The sequence below is a fragment of the Eucyclogobius newberryi genome, unplaced genomic scaffold (genome assembly GCF_026437365.1).
Source record: "Eucyclogobius newberryi isolate DKJ021-1_F unplaced genomic scaffold, fEucNew1.0.hap1 SCAF_5, whole genome shotgun sequence".
In the NCBI taxonomy this organism is placed as follows: Eukaryota; Metazoa; Chordata; class Actinopteri; order Gobiiformes; family Gobiidae; genus Eucyclogobius; species Eucyclogobius newberryi.
In genome coordinates, this window is record NW_027316167.1 from 10,919,466 (window position 1) to 10,942,265 (window position 22,800).

The 22,800-nt window shown below is 39.6% G+C and overlaps 2 protein-coding genes across 4 annotated transcripts in view; both read left to right on the plus strand.

Annotated features, from left to right (window-relative positions):
* The window catches only part of LOC140380978 (SHC-transforming protein 1-like), a 170,981-nt gene that overhangs the window by 99,407 nt on the left and 48,774 nt on the right, over positions 1–22,800 (plus strand). The gene's annotated exons all lie outside the window — the stretch shown is intronic.
* The window catches only part of secisbp2l (SECIS binding protein 2-like), a 39,022-nt gene that overhangs the window by 1,535 nt on the left and 14,687 nt on the right, over positions 1–22,800 (plus strand). The window contains exons 2-8 of one of the 3 annotated variants that reach the window (XM_072464970.1): positions 10,581–10,765; positions 15,438–15,765; positions 15,841–15,973; positions 19,441–19,692; positions 20,231–20,346; positions 21,753–21,863; positions 22,167–22,277. In XM_072464970.1, the coding sequence (XP_072321071.1) occupies positions 10,581–10,765; positions 15,438–15,765; positions 15,841–15,973; positions 19,441–19,692; positions 20,231–20,346; positions 21,753–21,863; positions 22,167–22,277 (1,236 nt within the window). Of the gene's footprint in view, positions 1–10,580; positions 10,766–15,437; positions 15,766–15,837; positions 15,974–19,440; positions 19,693–20,230; positions 20,347–21,752; positions 21,864–22,166; positions 22,278–22,800 lie in introns of all 3 variants that reach the window. The other 2 variants (XM_072464969.1, XM_072464971.1) reach the window with 2 other exon arrangements.

Consider the following 22,800-nt stretch of genomic DNA (forward strand, 5'->3'; position numbering starts at 1 on the left):
AAATGTTCAGAGTTATCCTGGCGTTGTTTAACATATTTGTTTGGTACATATGTGGAGAGATGTGCATTTTGTATCACTTTATATCACTCTGCAGTAGTTTATAATTCATCCCGAGTGTTGAGCTATGGCATTGGTCCTCAGATAACTAAGCAATACAAGGAAAAATAATTGTATCTTTTGAATGGGAAATAATCCTCCAAGTCATTCAAATCAGGAAAGAATAATTTGCCTGAAATCCATGTATAGCTGAGTCTTGTCAAGTCCCTTCCTGATTTTAACACATTCAGGTTTTCAGAGGTGCCTATGTTCATTATGAAGATGCACTGACTGTAAAACCCTGGTGCTTTAAAGTGCATTGATTCTTCAGAGTTGTTTTGATGGAGGCATTGCTTTGGTGTAGGTGATGGAGGAGGACTGCACGAACAGACTCTGAGATAAACGGACCACAGTCGCCTCTTTCACACATCTGCATCTGACCTCACTGCCCTTCTACAATCACTGCTATTCTCTCAAGACTTGCGGACAATTAGATCTAAATAATCCTGTATCACAGGATTTGTCATTACAATAACTAAATCCCAAAGACTGCAGGTTGATATGAGATGTTTGTCTGTCTCTTGTCACATTGGTAGTCAAGATTGAAAGTTTTCTTTGAATCTGTTTCTTTTAACAGCGTAAGCTAGTAGATGTATTATTTACTGTATTATTTCATTTTCTTGTTGCTGGTTTTTAAAGAGTTGCTAAAACTTCACTTTGAGCTAACAAACATCCTGTTAAACAAAGTAAAGCTCTGGACATGTTTGAGCACAAACACTGCACACTACCTGTTTTTAGGAGAAATTTTTCGAATGTATAACACTTTTTATGGCAGCTTGTATGTATGCGTTCACACCTCACTGTGATTGGTTGTATCCACTTGTCAATCATTCAGAGCATCACAGGGAGGGAATAGTAGGAGTGGTTTTGGAAAGGTTGCTTCTGTGTTTTAATATAGAGCCTATTTATCAGAAAATCACATGATCAATCTCTTCAGAATGTACTGATTACAAAAGTGTTTAATTATAGAACTAACGTTTCTTCCTGCAGTTGCCATGATGCTGCAGCTTGCATCTAATTGGTTTAAACCCTGACACGTTGTCCTTGCTTTATCCTCTCTCTCTCCTTTAATCCTGTATCAGGCCACTGAAACTGCTCTGATATTGAGCAACTTTAAACCTGCTACAGACTCCACAGGCTGCGGTTTCACAATCCAACACACACAAAACAGATCAATGCAGAGTAGTGGGTAGAAGAGATAGGATTACACCACAGTGCACTTCTGCCAGCACGAACAATGCAGGATCCATTTGAGGAGGCCTCAACCCACATTTGTCAACCAGCAATGAAAAGTGCTTCACAGAATGGTCTTCATGTATGACTTTGCCAGCCAAAACAAGCTTCACCAGTGCAAAATATAAGGATTATTTTAGTTGTAGAGTAGACAGAAATACACGGTTTTTCGATTAATCAACTAGTCAAATGATTATATCTGTTGTACAAACTTTTTGAATACGTTGTCAAGCAAATAAAGTTTAAAATAAACTGTAACTATAAAGGTTCTAGGCAGAGAATATTTATGAACAAACCGTATTTGATGAACATCAGAAATAGTTTATAGTTTTTTGACATTTTGATTGGATAATGTTGCTGTCTTTGTTTATAAAGGTGTTTTTGGATGTGTTTTAGAGTCTGTATAGTCCAGATAACAATTAAGATTTATTTTTTGATCAATTGTTGCAGCCCTAGTCCGGACACCAGCGTTCTCTCCCCGAGTTTCTTGGTTCGTTCACCGGGGACAGAAAAACATAATGAATTTCTGCAGAATCATTGAGTGAAGCATCAAATGTTAATCTGAGGTGATACGTTTATTAGTCATAATCATAAATGACCAATGAGTTCCCAGGCCAGTGTAATAACTAGTGTAATAGTGTTTTCTTTTCATTTGGATGTTGATATACTTCCAAATCATCGTACCATGTGAATCCACTTTTGGGACGTGCAGCGTGCAGATTAGTGCTGGCATTTGATAGCATTGTGGTCACTTGTCATTTGATTCTCATTAGTCTCGAGTTATAAATATTTGCAGCTCCTCAATGGCGGTGAGTTTTAAATGTTGTGATTGGCTTTGGCTGTGTGGCAGCAACACTATAAACACAAATGAGAAATGACCACACAAAAAGCCTTTCATTAAAAAAAAATCACTTTTCCTACACGTTTGAACAAGGCCTGACACAAAATTGCACTTGACAATTCATGATTTCATTGACAGAATGTAATAATGCTTTGAGAAAACCCGTATGCGTGCGTATTATAGCATGAATGGATGTTGATCATTTACATATTGTCAACCAAACAGTATTTTCTGCTTGATTTAAAAATGACAAATATGTGGATTTCTGAATTCTGAAAGGAAACTGTGGAAATGGCCCCTGACAGTAGGATCATTGGAGACAATAAACATCTGTATCAGACCCTCTAATTGTCCATTCATGTCCACATCCAAGGAGACGCTTTGTGCTGTGAACCCGCTCAACTCTGCCTGATCCCAACCAAGATGACTGTTTTCATTACAAAGCCTTCAACACCTTCCGGGCTTTTTTAACTGCCACATGTTTATAATGCTGTTCCTCATGTAGGGATGTCACGGTATACAATTTTAGAGTCGATATTATCGTGAGGAGAAATACCGCGATTTTTATGATTAATCATGCTTATCAGCAAAAAGAAAGGAAACCTTTGTATTGTTTTTTCATGTTTAAACTTGCAAATAAAAAAAATATATAATATATATAAATAAAATATAATTGCCGGATTAAAAAATATAAAAAGCACACATTCATTGTTGTACATTGCTTATTCATTATACCTGTATATTGTTATGTTTCTACTTTTTGTGCACGTTTTCCTTAACCGAAGTCAAATAAAATAACAAAATGAATGATGATTGTGCGGCGGTAGTAATTCTGTGTTTTATTATATTGTATCCTGCATAAATTCTAATGATTTATAATAATATCCGTTTGTAAAGGCTTGACAATTTAACCTGAAAACTACTGCTCTGATGTGGAGTTTGGGGGAGACATGTTTGCTGCATCAGTCTCTGTGATGTCCGTCCTGTGGTCTTCTGTCGACTCGTGCTGTGGGAGGCTTTGGTTTCGAGGTCATAAATCCAGATCAACGGAGCTTCACTAATGTTAGACCTCAGCTGTTTGTCGTTCACAGCGTTGTTCAGCTACAGCTCAGTTTTCAGATTTTTCACTTTTGACAATGCTGTTAATGTGGAAAAATAGTCCATCTGATATTTATGAGTGGGTTTGTAGAATAGATTAAGAGTAGAGTTGGGCAATAGAGCTGCAGAATATTTGTGACTCGTCGTATTTTGATAATGAGACTAACTATTTTAATTTGGTCACACCATCATGCGTGTTGTTTCTTTTAATATTACCATGTGGCTTTTGATGACTTCTGATATAAGACTCTCAAACTCTAAACTAAATTCTTTAAAACGAATCGGGAAAGTACACATTTGATCTTATTTATGTGATTTATTTCGGTATTGACATTCAAATGAGTTTAAATACTAGTTTTAGTATCAATTTAGTATCTGTGTATCGATACTTTTGACGACCCTGCAACAGCGTGGGAAGGAATCAACTTGTTATGTATGTAATATGTTAAATGGCACTGTTTAAAGTCGGTCTTATTGTTTATGCTCATTAATTTAACATAACATCATGATTGATCAATACAAGAAAGAAAATATGGATTGATATTTTTGCCTGGCCTATAATCCTGATACAACTGGAACAACCTTGTCCTGTTTCTGTCACAAGGCCTCGTCATGATTTCCCAGCGTTTGTTAAGAACATTATGGAAAGTTGTGTGTCGTTCTTCTATCTGTGCGCTGTCATTTGTTTTTACGGTCGGCACATGGGCGTAGCACTGCACTGTCGTCATCATTTTGTAAAATACAGCAGGAATTTCCTCATGCCATCTTAGATTATTTAAAAAACGGGGCCTTTATATAGCACAAAAATACTGTACGTCTCGGAAAGATATTCATTAGATGTTCAGTAAAGCTGATGACTCACAGTGCAGATATTGTCATTGTCATTGTCACTGTTTTTGTTTTGTTTTTGCTCAGCTCTTTTGGCGTCCGTCCCCAAATGACCATATATGAATAGCCTCAACTTTGTTTTATTTTCATTTTCATTTTTTATCAGTCTTAAATCAAAGTAATGTGTTAGAATTTAGCTTAAATATTTGGTAAACATTCTTCTACCAATCTGTGTCCTCAGATATGAATGATGCTCTAAGCTAAAAACAATTCTAATGATTTATTCCGTATTGCAAAACAAAAATACTCTACTTTGTCATAGTTTTGCGTTTTGGTTCTCAAGCGAATCCAACAAGAAAGCACAATCCTCCCTTTGGGTTTCCAGATTCTGTACAACTAAAACTAGCATGAAATAAACCTGGAGGGCGGCATTTTGAAACGTCTCTGAAAATTAAGTAAATAATTTGTAATGTTGCGTTTTGATATAATTTTGATGAGCCTCCACAGCTTTGATAATATTAGGATTGTATCAAATAATCAAATCTAGATTTTGATAGCAACTTTAAAATGTTACTGTAAAAAGTACTACTTTTATTTTTTTTCGGTCAATTTACAGGAAGCCTGAGGGTCAACAAAAGTGTATCTTTATTTTGGAGGCCCCAGCTCCAAACTAAAGATGCCCTGAAGTCAGCTTCTTAATACAGACTTGTACCGACTTTAATTTTTATCTACTGTGGGTTTGAGAGTGCTTGTTTTCTGGCTTTTTTGTTTCAAAGTCTTGGTTGTTTTTGTTCTCTGAAAATCTGTTTTCAACCCTGAAAGTATGTCCTCCTTGTAAGACGGATAAGGGTTGTAAATGTTTGGTTAATAATTGTGATTTATGAGATTCCAATAAAAATATATGGAGTAAAACATAATAATTGTAACCATTTTAGAAGCAAGTCATTTCAGTCTACACTTGACTCTCTCAAATCATGATGTTTCTTCTCACAATAATCAAAAATGACCATTATTTGACATCCTTAATGACCGCTAATGGTTGTGATTGTATTGCAGATTTTGAACTGACAGAGAATACGTGACAGATTTTGGACCACTTTATATTCGGCCTGACCTGCGTAAATGTGATGCGTCTTCTCTTCTGAAGTGATTTCTCTGCTGCTCCTTTCCTCTTTTGTGTCGTGACAAATCCCCCGTCAGAGCCGCCCTGCGTCACTCTGCCATGCCGTTTATCTCAGGTCTATTGTGAGCTCACCTTTACACCAGCGTCGGGCCGTTTATTTCCTTGAGTAAACTTTTATGGCGTCTCACTGACTGATTAGACAAATGTCCTTCTGGGATTTTGATAGACTTTGTGGATAATCAGTTATTCAAAAATGGTGTATATTGCTGGTCACAATTTAATCATAATCACTAAAATTTTAAGAATTTTAGAAGTGAAACATTTACCTTTTTTACAAGTGCAGAAGAAATAGAAATGACAAAGTACCTCTAGTGTTTTTGATTGACTGTTTGAGTAAGGATGGCACGAGACGCAATTCCCACAAGGTCAACGTCAAATGTTTTTGTATAACTCGTTTACAACCACCAGCGCGGCACAAAGTTCTTCACATGGGAGCGACAGAATAATAAAATGCACATGATATTACATAATCCCACAATTGATCGATCATGTTTTAAGATCACATCACCTCATTTTTATCTATCTAATTTAATATTTTTACTGTTATTGTAGCAGTTTCATGGAACTACGCCTTCTCTACTGAGCTAAGCCATTTTTATTTTGTCATAACCAACATGGACAAAAAAATCTCAGTACCGGTACATATTGTTTTTAGTGTTACCGTTTCATTAAGATAAGATTTATTGTCCCACATGGGGAAATTTCATTGGTGCAACGCAGGTAGATACAGAGGTAGATCCAGAAGAACAGATCACTTATAGGAAGTCTGAAAAACACTTTCAGTAGAAGATCTCCTATAAATAAATAAAAATCAAGATCAAATATCTTTTTGGGTCACTCCACACTAGTGTAGTGTACAATGACCATTGTCTTTAACAAGAGCATCATTCAAAAAATAGCAAGGTCTTTGTTATTTTTTAAACTATATATATATATATATATATATATATATATATATATATATATATATATATATATATATATATATATATATATATATATATATATATATATATATATATATATATATATATATATATATATATATATATATATATATAAGCATAAGCTAAAATGAGAACAGCAGATCAAACAAACTCCCAAAAAATGATGTCCATCACGGATAGGAATTGAATTTTGATCGAGTTTTGTTACATGATGATGGCGAATTGTAAACGAAAATTTGAATCCAAACGAAGAACCTACTAGCGATGAAAAGAAGGTGAAATACTTCTAGATTCATGCCCCAAATGTTTTTCAAAATGTTTCCACTCGTATTTTTGAAATTGCCCTCAAAATAAGTGTTTTGGACATAACCAGTTGGTGTCTGGTATCAGTTACGTTTGCGCAGTACCAGTTACCATGGCGATAAGAACTTTCTAGTCACCATGCTACATCATAAAAAAACTACGCTTTATTACTGTTTTGGTTGTGTCTACTCACGGAACAAGGGTTGGGAAGGGGATGATAAAGGCAATAAAGTCACAAGAGGAAACACCAAAGTAATGGAGGAGAGGAAGATGAAGAAGAGTCTCCCTGGAATAAAGCCGGTCACAAAGACATATCATGACCTCATGGGCTTTGTAACACCAAAGCAATGGAAGGAGTACTTTTACGGACTACGACAGAGTCTGAGGACTACGACGACAGAGTCTGAGGACTACGACAAAGTCTGAGGAATAAAGTCTGGCGGTAATGCAACACTTGGATGCCAACCGCCATAAAACAACAACAACAACAACAACGGACTACGACAGAGTCTGAGGACTACGACAAAGTCTGAGGAATAAAGTCTGGCGGTAATGCAACACTTGGATGCCAACCGCCATAAAACAACAACAACAACAACAACAACAACTACGACATGGAAGGAGTACTTTTACGGACTACGACAGAGTCTGAGGACTACGACGACAGTCTGGTTGTGGATAGAGAGGATTTTGTACTCTTTATGGTGGATGTTGTAAACTGTGCTGCTCAGACTCAAAGCAGAACTGAAAGGATCAGGATCATTGCTAAAGCTGCAGGGAGATTCCTTGGAACAAAGGAGCTTGATTGGGCAGATATAGAAAACAGGCTAAAGGCGCTAAATGGGAGTCGGAGTGATGGGGGTCTGCTTGTGGGGAGTCAGAGTGATCAGAGTGACGAGATGGGGGTGGTCTCCTGTCCTCGCCCAGTCTCGTAGACGCACGGCTACCAAGCGGCGACATCAGTGGACATATTAAAGCCTATAGAATGAAGCCTGAAGAATAAAGCTGTACGGTGGAAGCACCGAACGTCAAAGAAGGAGAGGAAGATGAAGAAGAGTCTCCCTGGAATAAAGCCGGTTGGTCTCTGAAACAACAACAACTATTCTAGTCACAAAGACATATCATGACCTCATGGGCTTTGTAACACCAAAGCAATGGAAGGAGTACTTTTACGGACTACGACAGAGTCTGAGGACTACGACAAAGTCTGAGGAATAAAGTCTGGCGGTAATGCAACACTTGGATGCCAACCGCCATAAAACAACAACAACAACAACAACGGACTACGACAGAGTCTGAGGACTACGAAACGTCTGAGGAATAAAGTCTGGCGGTAATGCAACACTCGGATGCCAACCGCCATAAAACAACAACAACAACAACAACAACAGAGTCTGAGGACTACGACAAAGTCTGAGGAATAAAGTCTGGCGGTAATGCAACACTTGGATGCCAACCGCCATAAAACAACAACAACAACAACAACAACAACAACAACAACAACAACTTAAAGAAAGAATACGACAAAGTCTTAAGAATAAAGTCTGGCGGTAATGCAACACTTGGACGCCAACCGTGAGGAATAAAGTCTGGCGGTAATGCAACAATTGGATGCCAACCGCCATACGACGACGACGACGACGACGACGACGACGACGCAAGAGGAGGGGGCACTAACGCGCCCAAATTGTCCTTTTACTACATCTACTGCTGAATCTGGAATGCTGTCACATCTTCTCCCCTTTGTTTTACCATTTACCTGTTTTACCACCAGAGACCGTGACTCTTTGAATAAAAATGTGTATAACTTTTGCCCCTGAAGATGAACCTCACCAAATTTCAGGTAAATAGGGCTAACGCCCGAGGAGGAGTTCGTGAAAGTATAAAGTATAAGCATGTTATTGCAATTTCCCCATTGGAATAACATGGAAGGTTTCAGTCATTGTGGACAAAGCCATAACAATTATGACATGGGTCTCATTGACTTGCCAAAATTGAGTTGTGTGTCAAATTTCGTAAAATTTCACAAAACTAAACATTTAACCTCCATATAAAATCTGTAGGGGGCGCTGTGGCGCCAAATTAATTTATTTCACTTCAAGTAGGTTTAGGGCAAAGAGTTTAACAACTGATTCTAATTTGACGCAATTCGGACTTTATCTGCGCAAACGGCAGAAATGTTAGATTTGGGAGATTTCTGAAATTCTAGCTAAAGTTTGCGGCTTCGCCACACAGAGACCGTGACAGGTATCAATGTAATTTGAATAACTTTTGATGTCCCACTCCTCAGCATCATTTTCACCAAATTTCAGCTTTTTAGAGCCAACGCCCTGGGAAGAGTTCGTAAAAGTACGGCGTTTGGAAAAACTCCAGAGTCATGCTTAGCCATTTTTGAACCAATATGGTCGACTTTTGGTTGGGCGGACGGTGTTGCCGTAATAATATTTTTTACATCTCTTGTCACCAGCTACCTCTGCGCCAAATTTCATGATTCTACGGTCAGATTTTTTTGGGGGTAATTTCCTATCTCTCAATGCATTTTTGGTACATTTGGGGGCGCTGACACGCCCATTTTTTTAATTTTAGAAAAGGCTTTGCCCGTTTACAACAGTAATGTTCCATTTTCCTACTACTAATTAGTATGCACGGGGCGTGCATGAGTGGAGGAGTGTGTTAGTGAGTGTTTGGAAGTGGGCGAGCGATTTGCGCTCGATTTCGTGCACACTTTCGCAGCCGTGCTTTGCACGGCCTTACGGAACTAATAGGCCTCTCGCCAGCTTGTGGCCTAATAATGGGAGCCTGTAGCGTTCAATCATGATTTTGATTTATTTTCGTGTTCTTTTATGAGTTGTTACATCGAAACAATATTATTTACCCCATGGGGAAGACCAACATCTTCCGCGTTTTGCGGCACTGACTGACCCAAATCGCTCAGCAGTCTGAGATGGTTCGTGAGGGAGAATGTCCACCCAAGTTATGCCCAAAACTGTTAGGTTCAAAGTAAGTTTGCTGAAGTGGGGTCAATTGTACAAATGAACATTTATCCATTCATCTACTTTATGGTATTTTTATGATGCCCTAGAGGTGGTACTTTCAATGTGAGTGGAAAAGAATAAAATAAAAAAATGCTTATTTTAAATTTGGATATTTTTGTACGCTTTAGTGTGGAGTGACCCTTTTACAATTTTTTACAATGATTGATATTATTATAACCAAAAGTGAAATACTATACTACTATATATTATTTATTTATAAATTATTTCGATTCATGTTTCACAAACATACAATTTAAAACTTTCAAAAAAAAGATTTAAATTCAAATAACAAAGCTCAATATCGATTTCAACTCCACAATGATAACAAAAATAAGAATAGGCTACCATTTTTTTTTTTTTTTTTTTTTTTTTTTTTTTTTTTTTTACATTAGTGTTTAATTTTCTACGTAAAATAACACATTTCTGCAATATTACTACAGTCATCTAAATCAAGAACCTACTTAAACAATTCAATTCAAGAGAGGTCCGATATTGTCCCATTTATTACATTTTATTTCAGTATTGATAAGACATTTTGTATTGTGGTTGTTTGCACTTATGCTAATTTTGCTGATTGTTACATCAAATATCCCTGTTCTCTATCGAGGCTCTGGCATCACTCGCGTGTGGTCAAGTTGTCAGTCGCCACACCGGCCCTGTTTTTTCTTTTTTTAAATGATTTTTTGGCCCGTAAGCTTCATTAGTCAGAATAGTGTAGCGTGAAACGATGAGGAGAGCAGGAAGGACATTGTAGCAAACTGTCGAGAGCCACGGAGCAGCACAGCCCTGGTTTTTCAGTTTGTGATGTTTGGAGGCTAACGCTAACTCTCCCACTAAAAAAGCATTGGAGCTAATGTATGAAACTATACTAGCCTTTAGAATGAAGGTGTTCTGATTAGAAACACGGGAAGTGTCCATTTTACCATGATAACCTTGTTGGATTATTGCTACATCTCAACTGAACGGTCGTTGTCCAGGTTTACGCTTACAAACTTCCTTGTGCGTTTGTGTTGCAGGATGTGAAGCTTTCTGCAGAAGTGGAACCGTTTATCCCGCAGAAGAAGGGCCAGGAGGGGGCGCTGGTGGGCATGAGTCTGTCCGGAGAGGCGGGGGGCAGCGGGGGCAGCGGCGTGGAGACCGCTCCCATCCCCAGCTACCTCATCACCTGCTACCCGTTTGTCCAGGAGAACCAACCCAACAGGTAATGGCGTAAATATCACACACACACACTCACTGTGGCAGCAGTGTTTTGAGGAGTGACACAAAATCTTTATAGTTTTGTATTTACAGTTCCTATTGAATTATCTGACAAGGAAAATTATATTAATAGAGTTGGTGTAATCCCTCATTCGTCCAGGCGTGTTCCATAGTAGAAAAAGCTTCAGTTGTAGTCATCTGGACTCAGTTTGAAACGAGCGCTTGAAAAGAGATCCGACCAGTGGCTACAAGAAGAAAGTGATAGACTGTTTACAAAGGCTGGAAAAAGAGGAAGCGATAGACCGGCCTCTGTATTACAGACTGTATCCTGGTGAAGCCATGCCCAGCATTTATGGCCTTCCAAAAATACACAAAAAGGAGGTTCCACTCAGACCCATAGTGTGCAGCACAGATTCCATCACTTACAATGTGGCCAAGCATTTAACAACTATATTGGCTCCGCTTGTGGGGAATTCGGTACATCATGTGGAAAACACGCACAACTTTGTGGATAAAGTGAAACATCTCCAACTGGACCCAGATGACCTCATGGTTTCATATGATGTTGTGTCCCTGTTCACCTGCATCCCGACCTCTGATGCAGTAGCAGCAGTGAGGATCAGACTGCAGGAAGACACCACCCTACAGGAAAGGACCAAACTGACACCTGAACACATATGTAAACTGTTGGACATCTGTCTGAACACCACTTACTTTCAATTCCGGGGACAATTTTACAGACAGATTCATGGCTGTGCCATGGGCTCGCCCGTCTCTCCCATAGTGGCCAACCTGTACATGGAGCACTGTCCTCATTCTCAGGCATAGCCCCAAAACTATGGCTTCGCTATGTCGATGATACTTTTGTAACAATTAAGAAACAAGAGCTGGAAACCTTCTCTGATCACATCAATGCTGTGGACCCACATATCAGGTTTACAAGAGAAGACGCTAAGGAGAATCGCTTGGCCTTTCTTGATTGTTCCACGATCAGAGGAGAGGACGGGAAACTCCAAATAGAAGTATATAGGAAACCTACACACACGGACCAGTATCTGCTCTTTGGTTCCAACCACCCACTACAGCACAAGCTGGGTGTGATCAGAACCTTACAACACAGAGCTCAAGGTGTGCCCACCAGCTCAGAGGGCAAGAAGAAAGAGGAAAAACATGTCCGAAATGCCCTCTCAGCCTGTGGTTACCCCGCTTGGGCTCTCAACAGAGTGAAGAGAACCAAGAAGCAGGACAAAAGGGAAACTGAACAGAGAAGGAAGGGTGTCTCTATCCCTTATGTGTCTGGCCTCTCGGAAAAACTGCAGAGAATTTTTAGACAACACGAAGTCCCTGTTTATTTTAAACCAGGAAACACTTTAAGACAAAAACTGGTTCACCCAAAGGACAAGTTGCCGACTCAAAAACAGAGCAATGTAGTTTATTCGATCCAATGCAGTGAAGAAAGCTGTAAAGAACGGTACATAGGTGAGACAAAACAGCCTCTACACAAGAGGCTCTATCAGCACAGAAGAAATACAAGTTCAGGACCTCAGAGTGCCGTGCATCTCCATCTTGAAGCCTCTAATCACTCGTTTGAATGGAGGGCTAAGGTTTAATCTTCCTGTTATTTATAATGGGTTACTCAACCCCTGGAAAGGTAGAGGACCAGGACATTTAGATGCTAATCAGGTACTCAGGGTGGTTGAGCCCGGGTCTCACAAAGACAAAGAGGATTCTAATAGCCCATTAAGATTCTGAATAGGCTAGCTCGGTAGATACAAGGGGGAAGTTTCTGTTGAAACAAACAACTCTTTCTACTTCAGGAAGGCTCCTCCCAATGGGCGGGTCTTACCACAGAACAGTATTAATATCGGAGTTCTCGATCTAAATTCTTTTATTGACAATGACTCTTGGATGAGAGTCGAAACGTCTATTTTTTCAAACTGAGTCCAGATGACTACAACTGAAGCTTTTTCTACTATATTAATAGAGGCATTTAACACCTTATGGGCTACACCTTATTGATAATGAGTTTCACTACTCGCTTACAGGGCTTACTCAATATTCAATCATGCTGTTTTATCATGGTTTGTTATGTTATATGTTCGAAATAAACATATAATATATAATAAAAAATTATGATTTATCAAAACGAGGAAACAAATGGATAGTTTTTGGTATAGCACCCAGCCACATCAAGATGGATAATGATATAAAACATACAGTGCTGGTCACATATTTGTGACCACTAAATGTTGACAAGGATGCTGTTTTCAGAAAGTCTGAATTCAAATCCATCCATTTTAAAGACATTTTAGTGCCACATTTTTACTAAATGTTCAGGAACAAATGGCAAAATGCCAAAAAATACATGTATATTTATTTATTTATTGTGAATGTATTATGTTAAATACACATTAGCAAAAGTCAATTACACAATTTAAGGTGTTCCTGACGGATCAGAAGCAGTTCGTGCTTCTGCTAAGTATGTCTTAGACACAGGACCGGCATTCCACAGGGCTGTGTACTTTCTCCTCTGCTCTTCTCCCTGTATACAATCTGCTGCACCTCCAGCCACGAATCTGTAAAACTGATCGTTTGGGGATGACTCAGGCTCATCTCGGACTAACCCTTTTTTTTAATATATTTTGCTGCTACTATTATTCATCGTTGTATGTTGCACCTTGAGGCCAAAGCAAGTTTCTAGTTTTTTAGTCCTGTTAATTTACAATGGCAATAAACACATTTCTGATTCTGATGTTATTGATTTTTGCTTCTTTTCTTCTGATCTGATTTTGTGTCCTTTACTATTTATGGACACTTAAAAAAAAAAAAAAAGCTGTTCCACTTTCTACAGCGGTGTATCTTTTAAAGGAAACCTAATTTTACACACCAGAGAACTAGTTACGCTCTTTTCCGGCCTTTCTATTTGTAGAACAATTCACTCTCCGCTCCATCTGAAAAGTACAAGTTGTTCAGACAGCGCAAAACCAAAAATCTTGACAACCTTAAAGTACTTTGTTTTTCTTTCCTTTTAAAAACCTAAACTGTGTTTTGTTGAGCTAAAACATCTACATTTGGTCCAATAATTAATATTTTTTTTCTGACAGCATTTGGTAAACTAGAACTAAATATGTCCATTCATTCATTCATTTTCTACCGCTTTTTCCCTTTCGGGGTCGCGAGTTTGACTTTGGGCCTTAGGCGGGGTACACCCTGGACAGTGGCCAACTTGTCGCAGGGCCTAAAAATGTTGTATTAGTTAATAAACTTGATAGCTCTGTAGATATTTTCTAATCCAAAGTTTTGAGATTTCATGTGTTTGTCTATAAATATTTGTGTTCAGGGCAGGATAGAAATAAAGTTGATAGCTGTAAGGTGGTCTTTTTTTATTTGTGGACTTTAAAAACGATTTCTGTACTAGATCTTTTTGTCTTTTGTGTATAAAGCTGTTTCATTATGAATGAAAGTTAATGCTTCATTCATCGTTTCCATTAGTCAGTTTCTCCTGCTCTGAACACATCGGTCCGGTTTCCTTCCTTTATTCTCAATGTGAGGAAATGCTCCAGAACGAAAGAGCCTGGATCTTTTCAACTCTACCACGCACTGCACACGCACTGCACACACGCACTGCACACACGCACTGCACACACGCACTGCACACACGCACTGCACACACGCACTGCACACACGCACTGCACGCACGCACTGCACGCACGCACTGCACGCACGCACTGCACGCACGCACTGCACACACGCACTGCACACACGCACTGCACACACACTGCGCACTGCACACGCACTGCACACACGCACTGCACACAAGCACTGCACACACGCACTGCACACACACTGCGCACTGCACACGCACTGCACACACGCACTGCACACAAGCACTGCACACACGCACTGCACACACGCACTGCACACGCACTGCACACGCACTGCACACGCACGGCACGCACGGCACACACGCACGGCACACACGCACGGCACACACGCACACGCACGGCACACACGCACTGCACAAAGAGGCACATGAACATTCACTACATTATTGTATTGTATTGTATTTTTCGCCAATTTGAGAACTCAAGTTTTTTGTTTTTTTAATAAATGTGCATGCGCACACTCACCCCCAACCCTCCTGTTCTTTCCAAGAGGCTGTGCAAGAACCTTGTGCTGAAGCCCGCAACAGCTCTGCTGCTACACGTGCGTTTACACGTGTTTATTAGCGCGACGCATCGTATCTCTCGTCTCCACAGATTTCCGTCTCTTCTGAGCTCGAACAGTCTTTCTCTGTCGTCATTTTTGAGAAACTCGCGAAACACACACCGGCATATCAACCACGCATGCGTATCCAGGGAAACGTGCTGCTATCCTGAGAACGAGGCTGCAGGTGTGCAGTAGCAAGCAAGGAATGATTGACCGAGAACTACTCGGCTGTTCACGCCATGAGGAAATGAGACTCTGATTGCTTGCCAAAAATCCTCAATAATTCCTCTAAAGTGCTTATTACTGCAAAAGGGAAAACGTATTCTAAGTAAAGGGACATTGTAATGTAATGAATGCAAAGTGCTATAAAATATTCCCTCTACCATTTATTTTATGCTTTCTTGACACTTTAAACCACAATGGAAAATCCTGTTAAATCCTAAATTGTATGTCATTGTTCTTCACAGACAACATCCCATGTACAATGGCGGGGAGCTGCGCTGGCAGCAGCCAAACCCGAGTCCCAATGGGCCGTACCTGGCCTACCCCATCCTGTCGTCCCCTCAGCCCCCAGTGTCCAATGACTACACCTACTACCAGATCATGCCTGCCCCCTGCACCCCAATGATGGGCTTCTACCAGCCCTTCCCCGGGCCATACCCTGGTCCTGTTCAGGCGGGAGTCGTCAACCCGGTGTCCACAGACGTCAGTGACAGAGCTCTGGCTCTGGGTCCAGCCTACGGGCTGAGCAGTCAGAGAGGGAGGGGCCTGGTGCGCCCCAGTGTGCTGCCAAAGGTGACTCTCTATATTTTACAGTTTACACTGTAAAGAGAGTACCGATATTTAACAGATGTTGTCCTTCAGCAGCAGCAGCCGGGAGCCTGTGCTCAGAGGGGCCGCAAACCTCTCACTCGCAATGTGGCCGTGCAGAAGGAGGTGTGCACCGTGGGGCCCGACGGCAGGACCAAGACCGTGATGCTTGTGGACGCAGCACAGCAAACAGGTGAGAGACCTTTAGACTGTTGCCATAGAGACTGACATTTTAGACCAGTTCCAATATCAAACTTGATCAAATGAATCTATTCCTATTTTTTGACTAAATGAAAGGAGGAGCTGCTCACTTTCATGCTCCACTTTCTTGCGTAACAGTGTCATGAAAGGTCATTTGATACAAGCTACCATCGGTCACTGACGCTTTTCTTGCAGAGGGTAAACTCACAAACACATAAACTGCCACCTGGTTATGATAAAATGGTGTTTGGAGAGTGACTGAGATTTATGCACAAGATTAGGGTTAACTCGAGGGCATTCTGCTCACACTCCTTAGTCATAATTTATTCTAAAATTAGCTTTGTCAGTGCGTAAGGCCGTAGTGTCAGGAAGCAGGACACAATGCCGGTAAGTTCAGTCTGGTCCAGCGAGTTGACGGCACATCATGTCAGAGATGGAGGAATGTAGAGTTTCCAGTTTTCAAATACCATGAGATGTAACATGCGTATAATAAACACGTGGAACATATGACCCAAGTTAGAGCTGGGATTAATGCTGTTATGCACACAAAGTTAATGTGCGTATTTTGAGCACAGTTTATTATTATTACTTCATAATTTTTAGTTAGACTGGCATTCGTTGTATCCACATACCATCTTCCTTTGGTCCATCCAAAATATTATTGACACATTTCCTCATTAAACAAAATGTATGTTATAAGGAACATAAGACAATTTTACTTTAATACCATGTTATAGTTGTTTTCCACTCTTATTTACCCACTCAAAGTTGTGCTCCTGTAGGGCCACAATATAAAATTTAAGTTAAAATTATTGTAAGAAGCAACATCACATTAAAAAAATATGATTATTACCACCAAGAAAAACCGGATTTGAAATTCCTAATCAAACTTTCTGAATTAAAAAGTATTGGTAAATAAAAGAATACTTTTGAATGTAATTTATTTATTTTTGCTTTTAAAATGTTCACAATTATATTATAGTGTAACTAGAGGGAATATATTAAAACTTAGATCATATTGTGAAAGTTGTTTTGAAGATACGCAACATTTCAAAATCGAGTTTATCTCCGATAAACGACCATAAAAGTGCAGGGGAAATTGTTTCTTTTATTAAGTTGTTTTTTAAATGTCCAAAAAATAGAATATTAATCCACGGGTGTCTTGGATTATAACTTTATTAGCAGACAAAATAATATTGTGTCTTTTATTTAAAAAGCTGTAAAAGATAACTGCCTAAAAGAATCATAATTATGATGATAATAATTCACATAAAATAAAAATGTAACTAGAATGCCGTCCAAGTTCCTTATGGACGGTGTTACATACACATGTTACTTTAGCTTGAATGAGCTGATGTTCATTTCAGGCTTTCTTTTTAACATTAGTCCTTATTCACAGGCAATAATGAATTTGTGTGTTATTTTGTCTGTTTATTACTAGTGCAGCACCAAAAATGCACTGGGACAGAATTCAATTAAGAATACTGGTATTTATCAGACATGTTCCTGAAAGTGATTACTGAAGGTATTACTTTAAAGAATGGAGTTGTTATTAACAGAACTGCTGTAGTAATATGTTATGCAAGATGAGTTTTCAGCACAGAAATGACTGATTAACTTCTAATGAAAAAAACAAAACGTTTTTGATAATTGCATAGTATTTTATGTGAACGTTTAAGTTGTCCTCATATTTCCTCGTGATTTTGTAAATTTTTTTCCTTCAAACCCTTTATGCTGAGGTGGATTTGCTGTCTTCATCCACTGCAGCCCTTTCTGTGTTTTTTTTGTAATTATTTGAAGTAAATGAATACATACAATCACCATACTTCAGACTGGGGTTATTACTCAGGGTGCGCTCTAGATTTAGTTCAGTTTACTTCAATTTTGGGTGTTCTCATGTGCCGCACCTCATTCTCCCTAAACCCAACACTATGAACCACATGAGACATGATCAGCTGACCACCACACTTATCTCCATGACAACGGGCTTCAAGCGAACAGAGTTGCGAGAATGCACATTTTTGATCAAATTCCAAGCACTTTTACCCTTAACGCAGGCTGCGTGGTGATGTTTAGGTCGGCCCGAGTCTGCGCTTTCACACCACACAGGCCCACACGAGAATGCCACAGATTTTTTGTGGTCTCGGAGCTGCTGTTTGCTGCGCTCCAGACTGCGGCTGCCGTGTTCACAATGGGAAATTCTAACTGTTCTGAGTGATAGCTCTTTACTACCGTGCGTGAGTTTGATTTCCGACTCCAACGATTTACTGCATGTCTTCCCTTCTCTTTCATTCCCCATTTCACGCTGTCATCTCCTGTCTAACAAAAGCTACGGACAACAAAACCTTTAAAAAAATAAAGCTTTATACTACCTTGGCAAGTTTGCAAGTTTTTAATGTTGATTGTTACTCTTTTTATTTCTATTTCTAATTGTCTTGGCTAAGTAACACGTGTCTCCACTTGTTTTCTTATTAAAGATGACCCAAAATAAATGAATTATTAGATTGCATTCCCTATATTTTACAGAAGTGCGTTTTTAACATGTAAATCTAAGTTAAAGACATTATATATTGAATTAAATGTGTGATCTTTGCATCGTTGGGGGGCCGTGACAATGCAGACGTAGGGATAGGGTGCCTTAGGGGAAAATAGCTAGTTTGTTTACCATTTTATTTTCCATTCAAGGGTTAATAAGTGCTGGTGAGTTACTGTTTCTTGGAGTTGTAATTCCATAACAAAATGCTACAATGATAGAAAAATATACAATATACACTGATTTGTTTGGTATGAATTACTTTATTCACGAGGCAGCCAATCAGAATGCTTGTGGTACATCTAGCTGCTTTGACGGCCATGAATCAATAATCACCTGAGATTTAGACTGAGAACTTTTCTTTCATACTTTTCTTTCATACTTTTTTGCAGACAACAAAACGGTCATCTTCAGACCAATGCCACCACACAGCTTCAGAAAGAGCTCCTAAAATAATGCTATTGAGCAAAGTCTTACTACACACATCCACACACAAACTTGTTGGTTTCTTTAAAAATTAAATCTGCCCTTTTTTGTGGACCCTTTTTAATATTGGTTACTATGTTTGTAAAGTTTCTGTGAAAGACGGGCTGCCAGTTCATCAGGTTCATAAAATATCTCCACAGGACCTTGAGTTATAAAAATAAACTATTGTCTGATCGCAGAGGACATGGCGCGGCAATAATTGTCCTCAAAGAGTTGACAGACACTGATTAACACAATATGTGCAAGAAATACAAATTTATTTCGATTCCCTGATAAATGTAGATTTTGTCTCAGAAAACCGAGTCGTCCCTCGATGGAGATCCATCAACTGCACAAAAATGCTGTTAGCCCACCTCTTAATTTAAGCCAATACTTATGTAGATGAATATCCCAATATTCCGTACCACCTATACCATATCTGTTTTCTGTCTCATGTCCAGACTTTCCTGGCGACTTGTCGGGCTGTTGTTCAGCCGATCGCGTCAGTCCTTTGTCATGGAAGAACCAAACGAAGCGAAGACGGCAGCCTCAAAGTGCAGAGAGCTACAGTGAGCCGGGCACCAGTGAGGCTGACATCGACAGTGACAGCGGCTACTGCAGCCCCAAACACAACCAGCAGGGGGGCACGCAGCGCACCCCAGAGGCCGCCCTCGGAACGACAGTACAGGGAGTGGACGCTGGTGTGATGACGGGTAAAGAAAAACCACGACCGACCACATCTTTCATTTAGAAATCAAAGTTTGGTCTTTTCACAACATTCAGAGGTCAGCGCGGAGTTTTGCCGTCACGGTAAAGCAGCCCTAGCATGCTAATGGTGCACTTCCTGGTTCTCTGACAATCAAAAGCTTTACAGATTGACGTCACACAGCGGTCTTATTTTGACCCCAAGAGCTTCTTACAATATATCTGTTCTGGGGCAAGACACATTTTGATGTCCGTCCATCAATCCATCCATCAACAGTCACTTTAATTTCTAACATTCAAAATTACCACATCAAATACTTTTTTTTTTTTTTTAATTGCTGGCAGCCTCTCTTACATGGGTTTTGTGGTAGACAACCTCAACCGTCTCAGAATACAATTATGATGTACAATCTTTGAAGGGATTGTGTTTGACATAATATTGTGACGCTCTACTAATGAACAAAATATATATTGCATCTACAGATACAGGGTACAAGTTCAGATACAAGTTCCCCTTTTGACTTTTTTTTCTGTTTGAATTCCCAGCCGAGACGTGGGGCCCTGGTCTGGCCTCTCAGGGGACGCAGAAGTCTTGGGGCGACAGGAACGGGCCGTTTCTTCGAGTGGATCAGAGGAAACCTGAACAGAGGAACTTCTCACAGGTACAGGATGTTATTTTGTGAGGTTTAAGTGAAAGAATATCACCCAATATAATTATAATGCTTAATGTGTAGATATTAGCCAGTATGACCAAGATTCTTAGACTAAACCAGGACTGAGTCAGATTTAAGATAAGATAAGATAAGATATTCCTTTATTGTCCCACATGGGGAAATTTCATTGGTGCAACGCAGGTAGATACAGAGGTAGATACAGAAGAACAGATCACTTATAGGAAGTCTGAAAAACACTTTCAGTAGAAGATCTCCTATAAATAAATAAAAACTCCCATAGACAAATAAATAAATAAATACCATTGCATGTGATCCCGACAGTAATTGCACATGAATATGTGTCACGACAGCACATAGACTGCACATGAATTTCACAGTAATTGCACATACGACAGAATTGCACATCAGTATTAGGTTAGGTCAGTATTGCGACGGGATAACGTGACGATCTCCGGGTAAGACGACAGTTCTCCGCAGTTTCATGAGTTCCTCCTTTGTGGAAACGCGGTACGGCGCCGGCCGGGGGGCGGGGCCGGAGCCGGGGGGCGGGGCCGGAGCCGGGGGGCGGGGCCGGAGCCGGGGGGCGGGGCCGGGGGACTCAGAGCCAAGACACATCGCAACGACACGACGAAAACACTCAATCCAGCCGAATAAAGTCAAAACAAGTTAATTTAAAGCGATTCCAGTGCGTGTCCCGATCGTTCGTGAAGTTCCTCTTTCATATAAACGTGTACATAAACGTGTACCGACGACACGCCGTACTTTAGCGCGGCCGGAGGGCGCGGGGGGGGGGGCTGGTGGGCTCGCTCGGAGCTAGCTCACGTCACAACAACACAACGAAAAAATGCTCAAATCCAGCCGAAAAAAGTCAAAAACAGTTGAATTAAAAAACTATTCCAGCGTGTGTCCCTATCGTACAGTAAAATAGAAAAAATATACTTACTATATTTACAAAATATAGGAGATAAAGCACAATAAGTGTGAGAAAGAAGAGAGAGCGTTTACACCGGGCTGCCAGCTGTACCAGCGCCTTATGACGTAAAAAAAAAAATAAAAAAAAATAACTTAAGACAAACCAATTTTTGGAAAGAAAATAATCAGGACCCATTATTTTCTATACTCTGAAGGTGCATTCATGGCAGGAAAATGCTATGTTGAGTTTTGTTGTTTGTAAAAATTTGTGTTTTAAAAATGCTCCAAAGAGAGATGATTTAAAAATGAAAATGAAAAAAAAGTCGTTTACTTCAAAATAAATGTCTGAAGTTATATTGCTGCTCTTTATTGGGTATTTTCTCCTTTTGTTTGGCACCTTAACCCCAACATTTACTTTTAAAGACTCATTTAGTCCCTTTCTGTTGAGATTGTTATTCATAATGTTGATGTTCTTGTTTCAGGATTTCCACAGTGGCTTTCAGCAGAGACCTCAGCCCCTTCAGAGCGAGCAGAGGCTTCAGTCTGCTGTGGCTGCGGGTTCAGAGCTCACTCCAGAGCCTCTGTACTTTCAGGTGAGATATGCAATACCCAAATCAATAAATACAATCCTATACTACAACTTTGCATTGTTCCGTTTGTTTGTGTGAAGATGATATACTATATTGTTACTAGCACAGCAGAACAATATCAATTATATGTAGGTTTTCATACAAAAAAGCTGTTTGTGACTTGAAGTTGATTCTTTTTCACTTTTCGCAATTTTATGGTATTTTGTTTGTGGTGGACCAATATTTCCCACAATCCATACAATTGGAACTAATTTCAATTGATGAGTTGATTTAATTATTGAAATATATTTATTGATACAATTTCAGGATGAAGATGAGTTTCCAGATTTGGCTTCAGCAGGAGCTCCTCGTAACACTAAACCAGATCCTCCTTCAGCGCAGGCGCAAACCCCGCCCAAAGTCATCCCCCAAGCTCTGGTAAGACCATATAAGGGAAAAACTCCACTTCCTTTAGCGAATCAGTATATAGTATAACGAGATTTAAGATGACATCGCATTCTTTCTACATAGGCCTGTAGTGTTTAATTGAGATGGTGACAGGAAAGTATCTTTTAATTTTGTGACATGATTGGATAAATATTTGGGGGAATCTTTGAGTGTCTCCTGATTCATCTGATTATTATTCAGAGGCTCGTAATACAATTTTTTTTTAAAAACGACACTTTTGATTATTATGATTTTAAACTTTCTGTTCCAATTTTTCTCATTGGATGCTCAATCTTTTTTAAGCTGACAACAAACAAATCAATTATCAAAATATGGATTTTTCTTTTTGATGTTTCTCTTATAAATCAAATCACATACACAGTACAAAGCTAAAATCTGAAAAGGACTAGAACTGTCTCACGTCAGATGAATTCTCTTGAGAATCCTCTGGTCAGGCTCGCAATGTTGATCTGACCAATCACAGCGCAGCATTGTAATTTGAGTCAAAAGGATG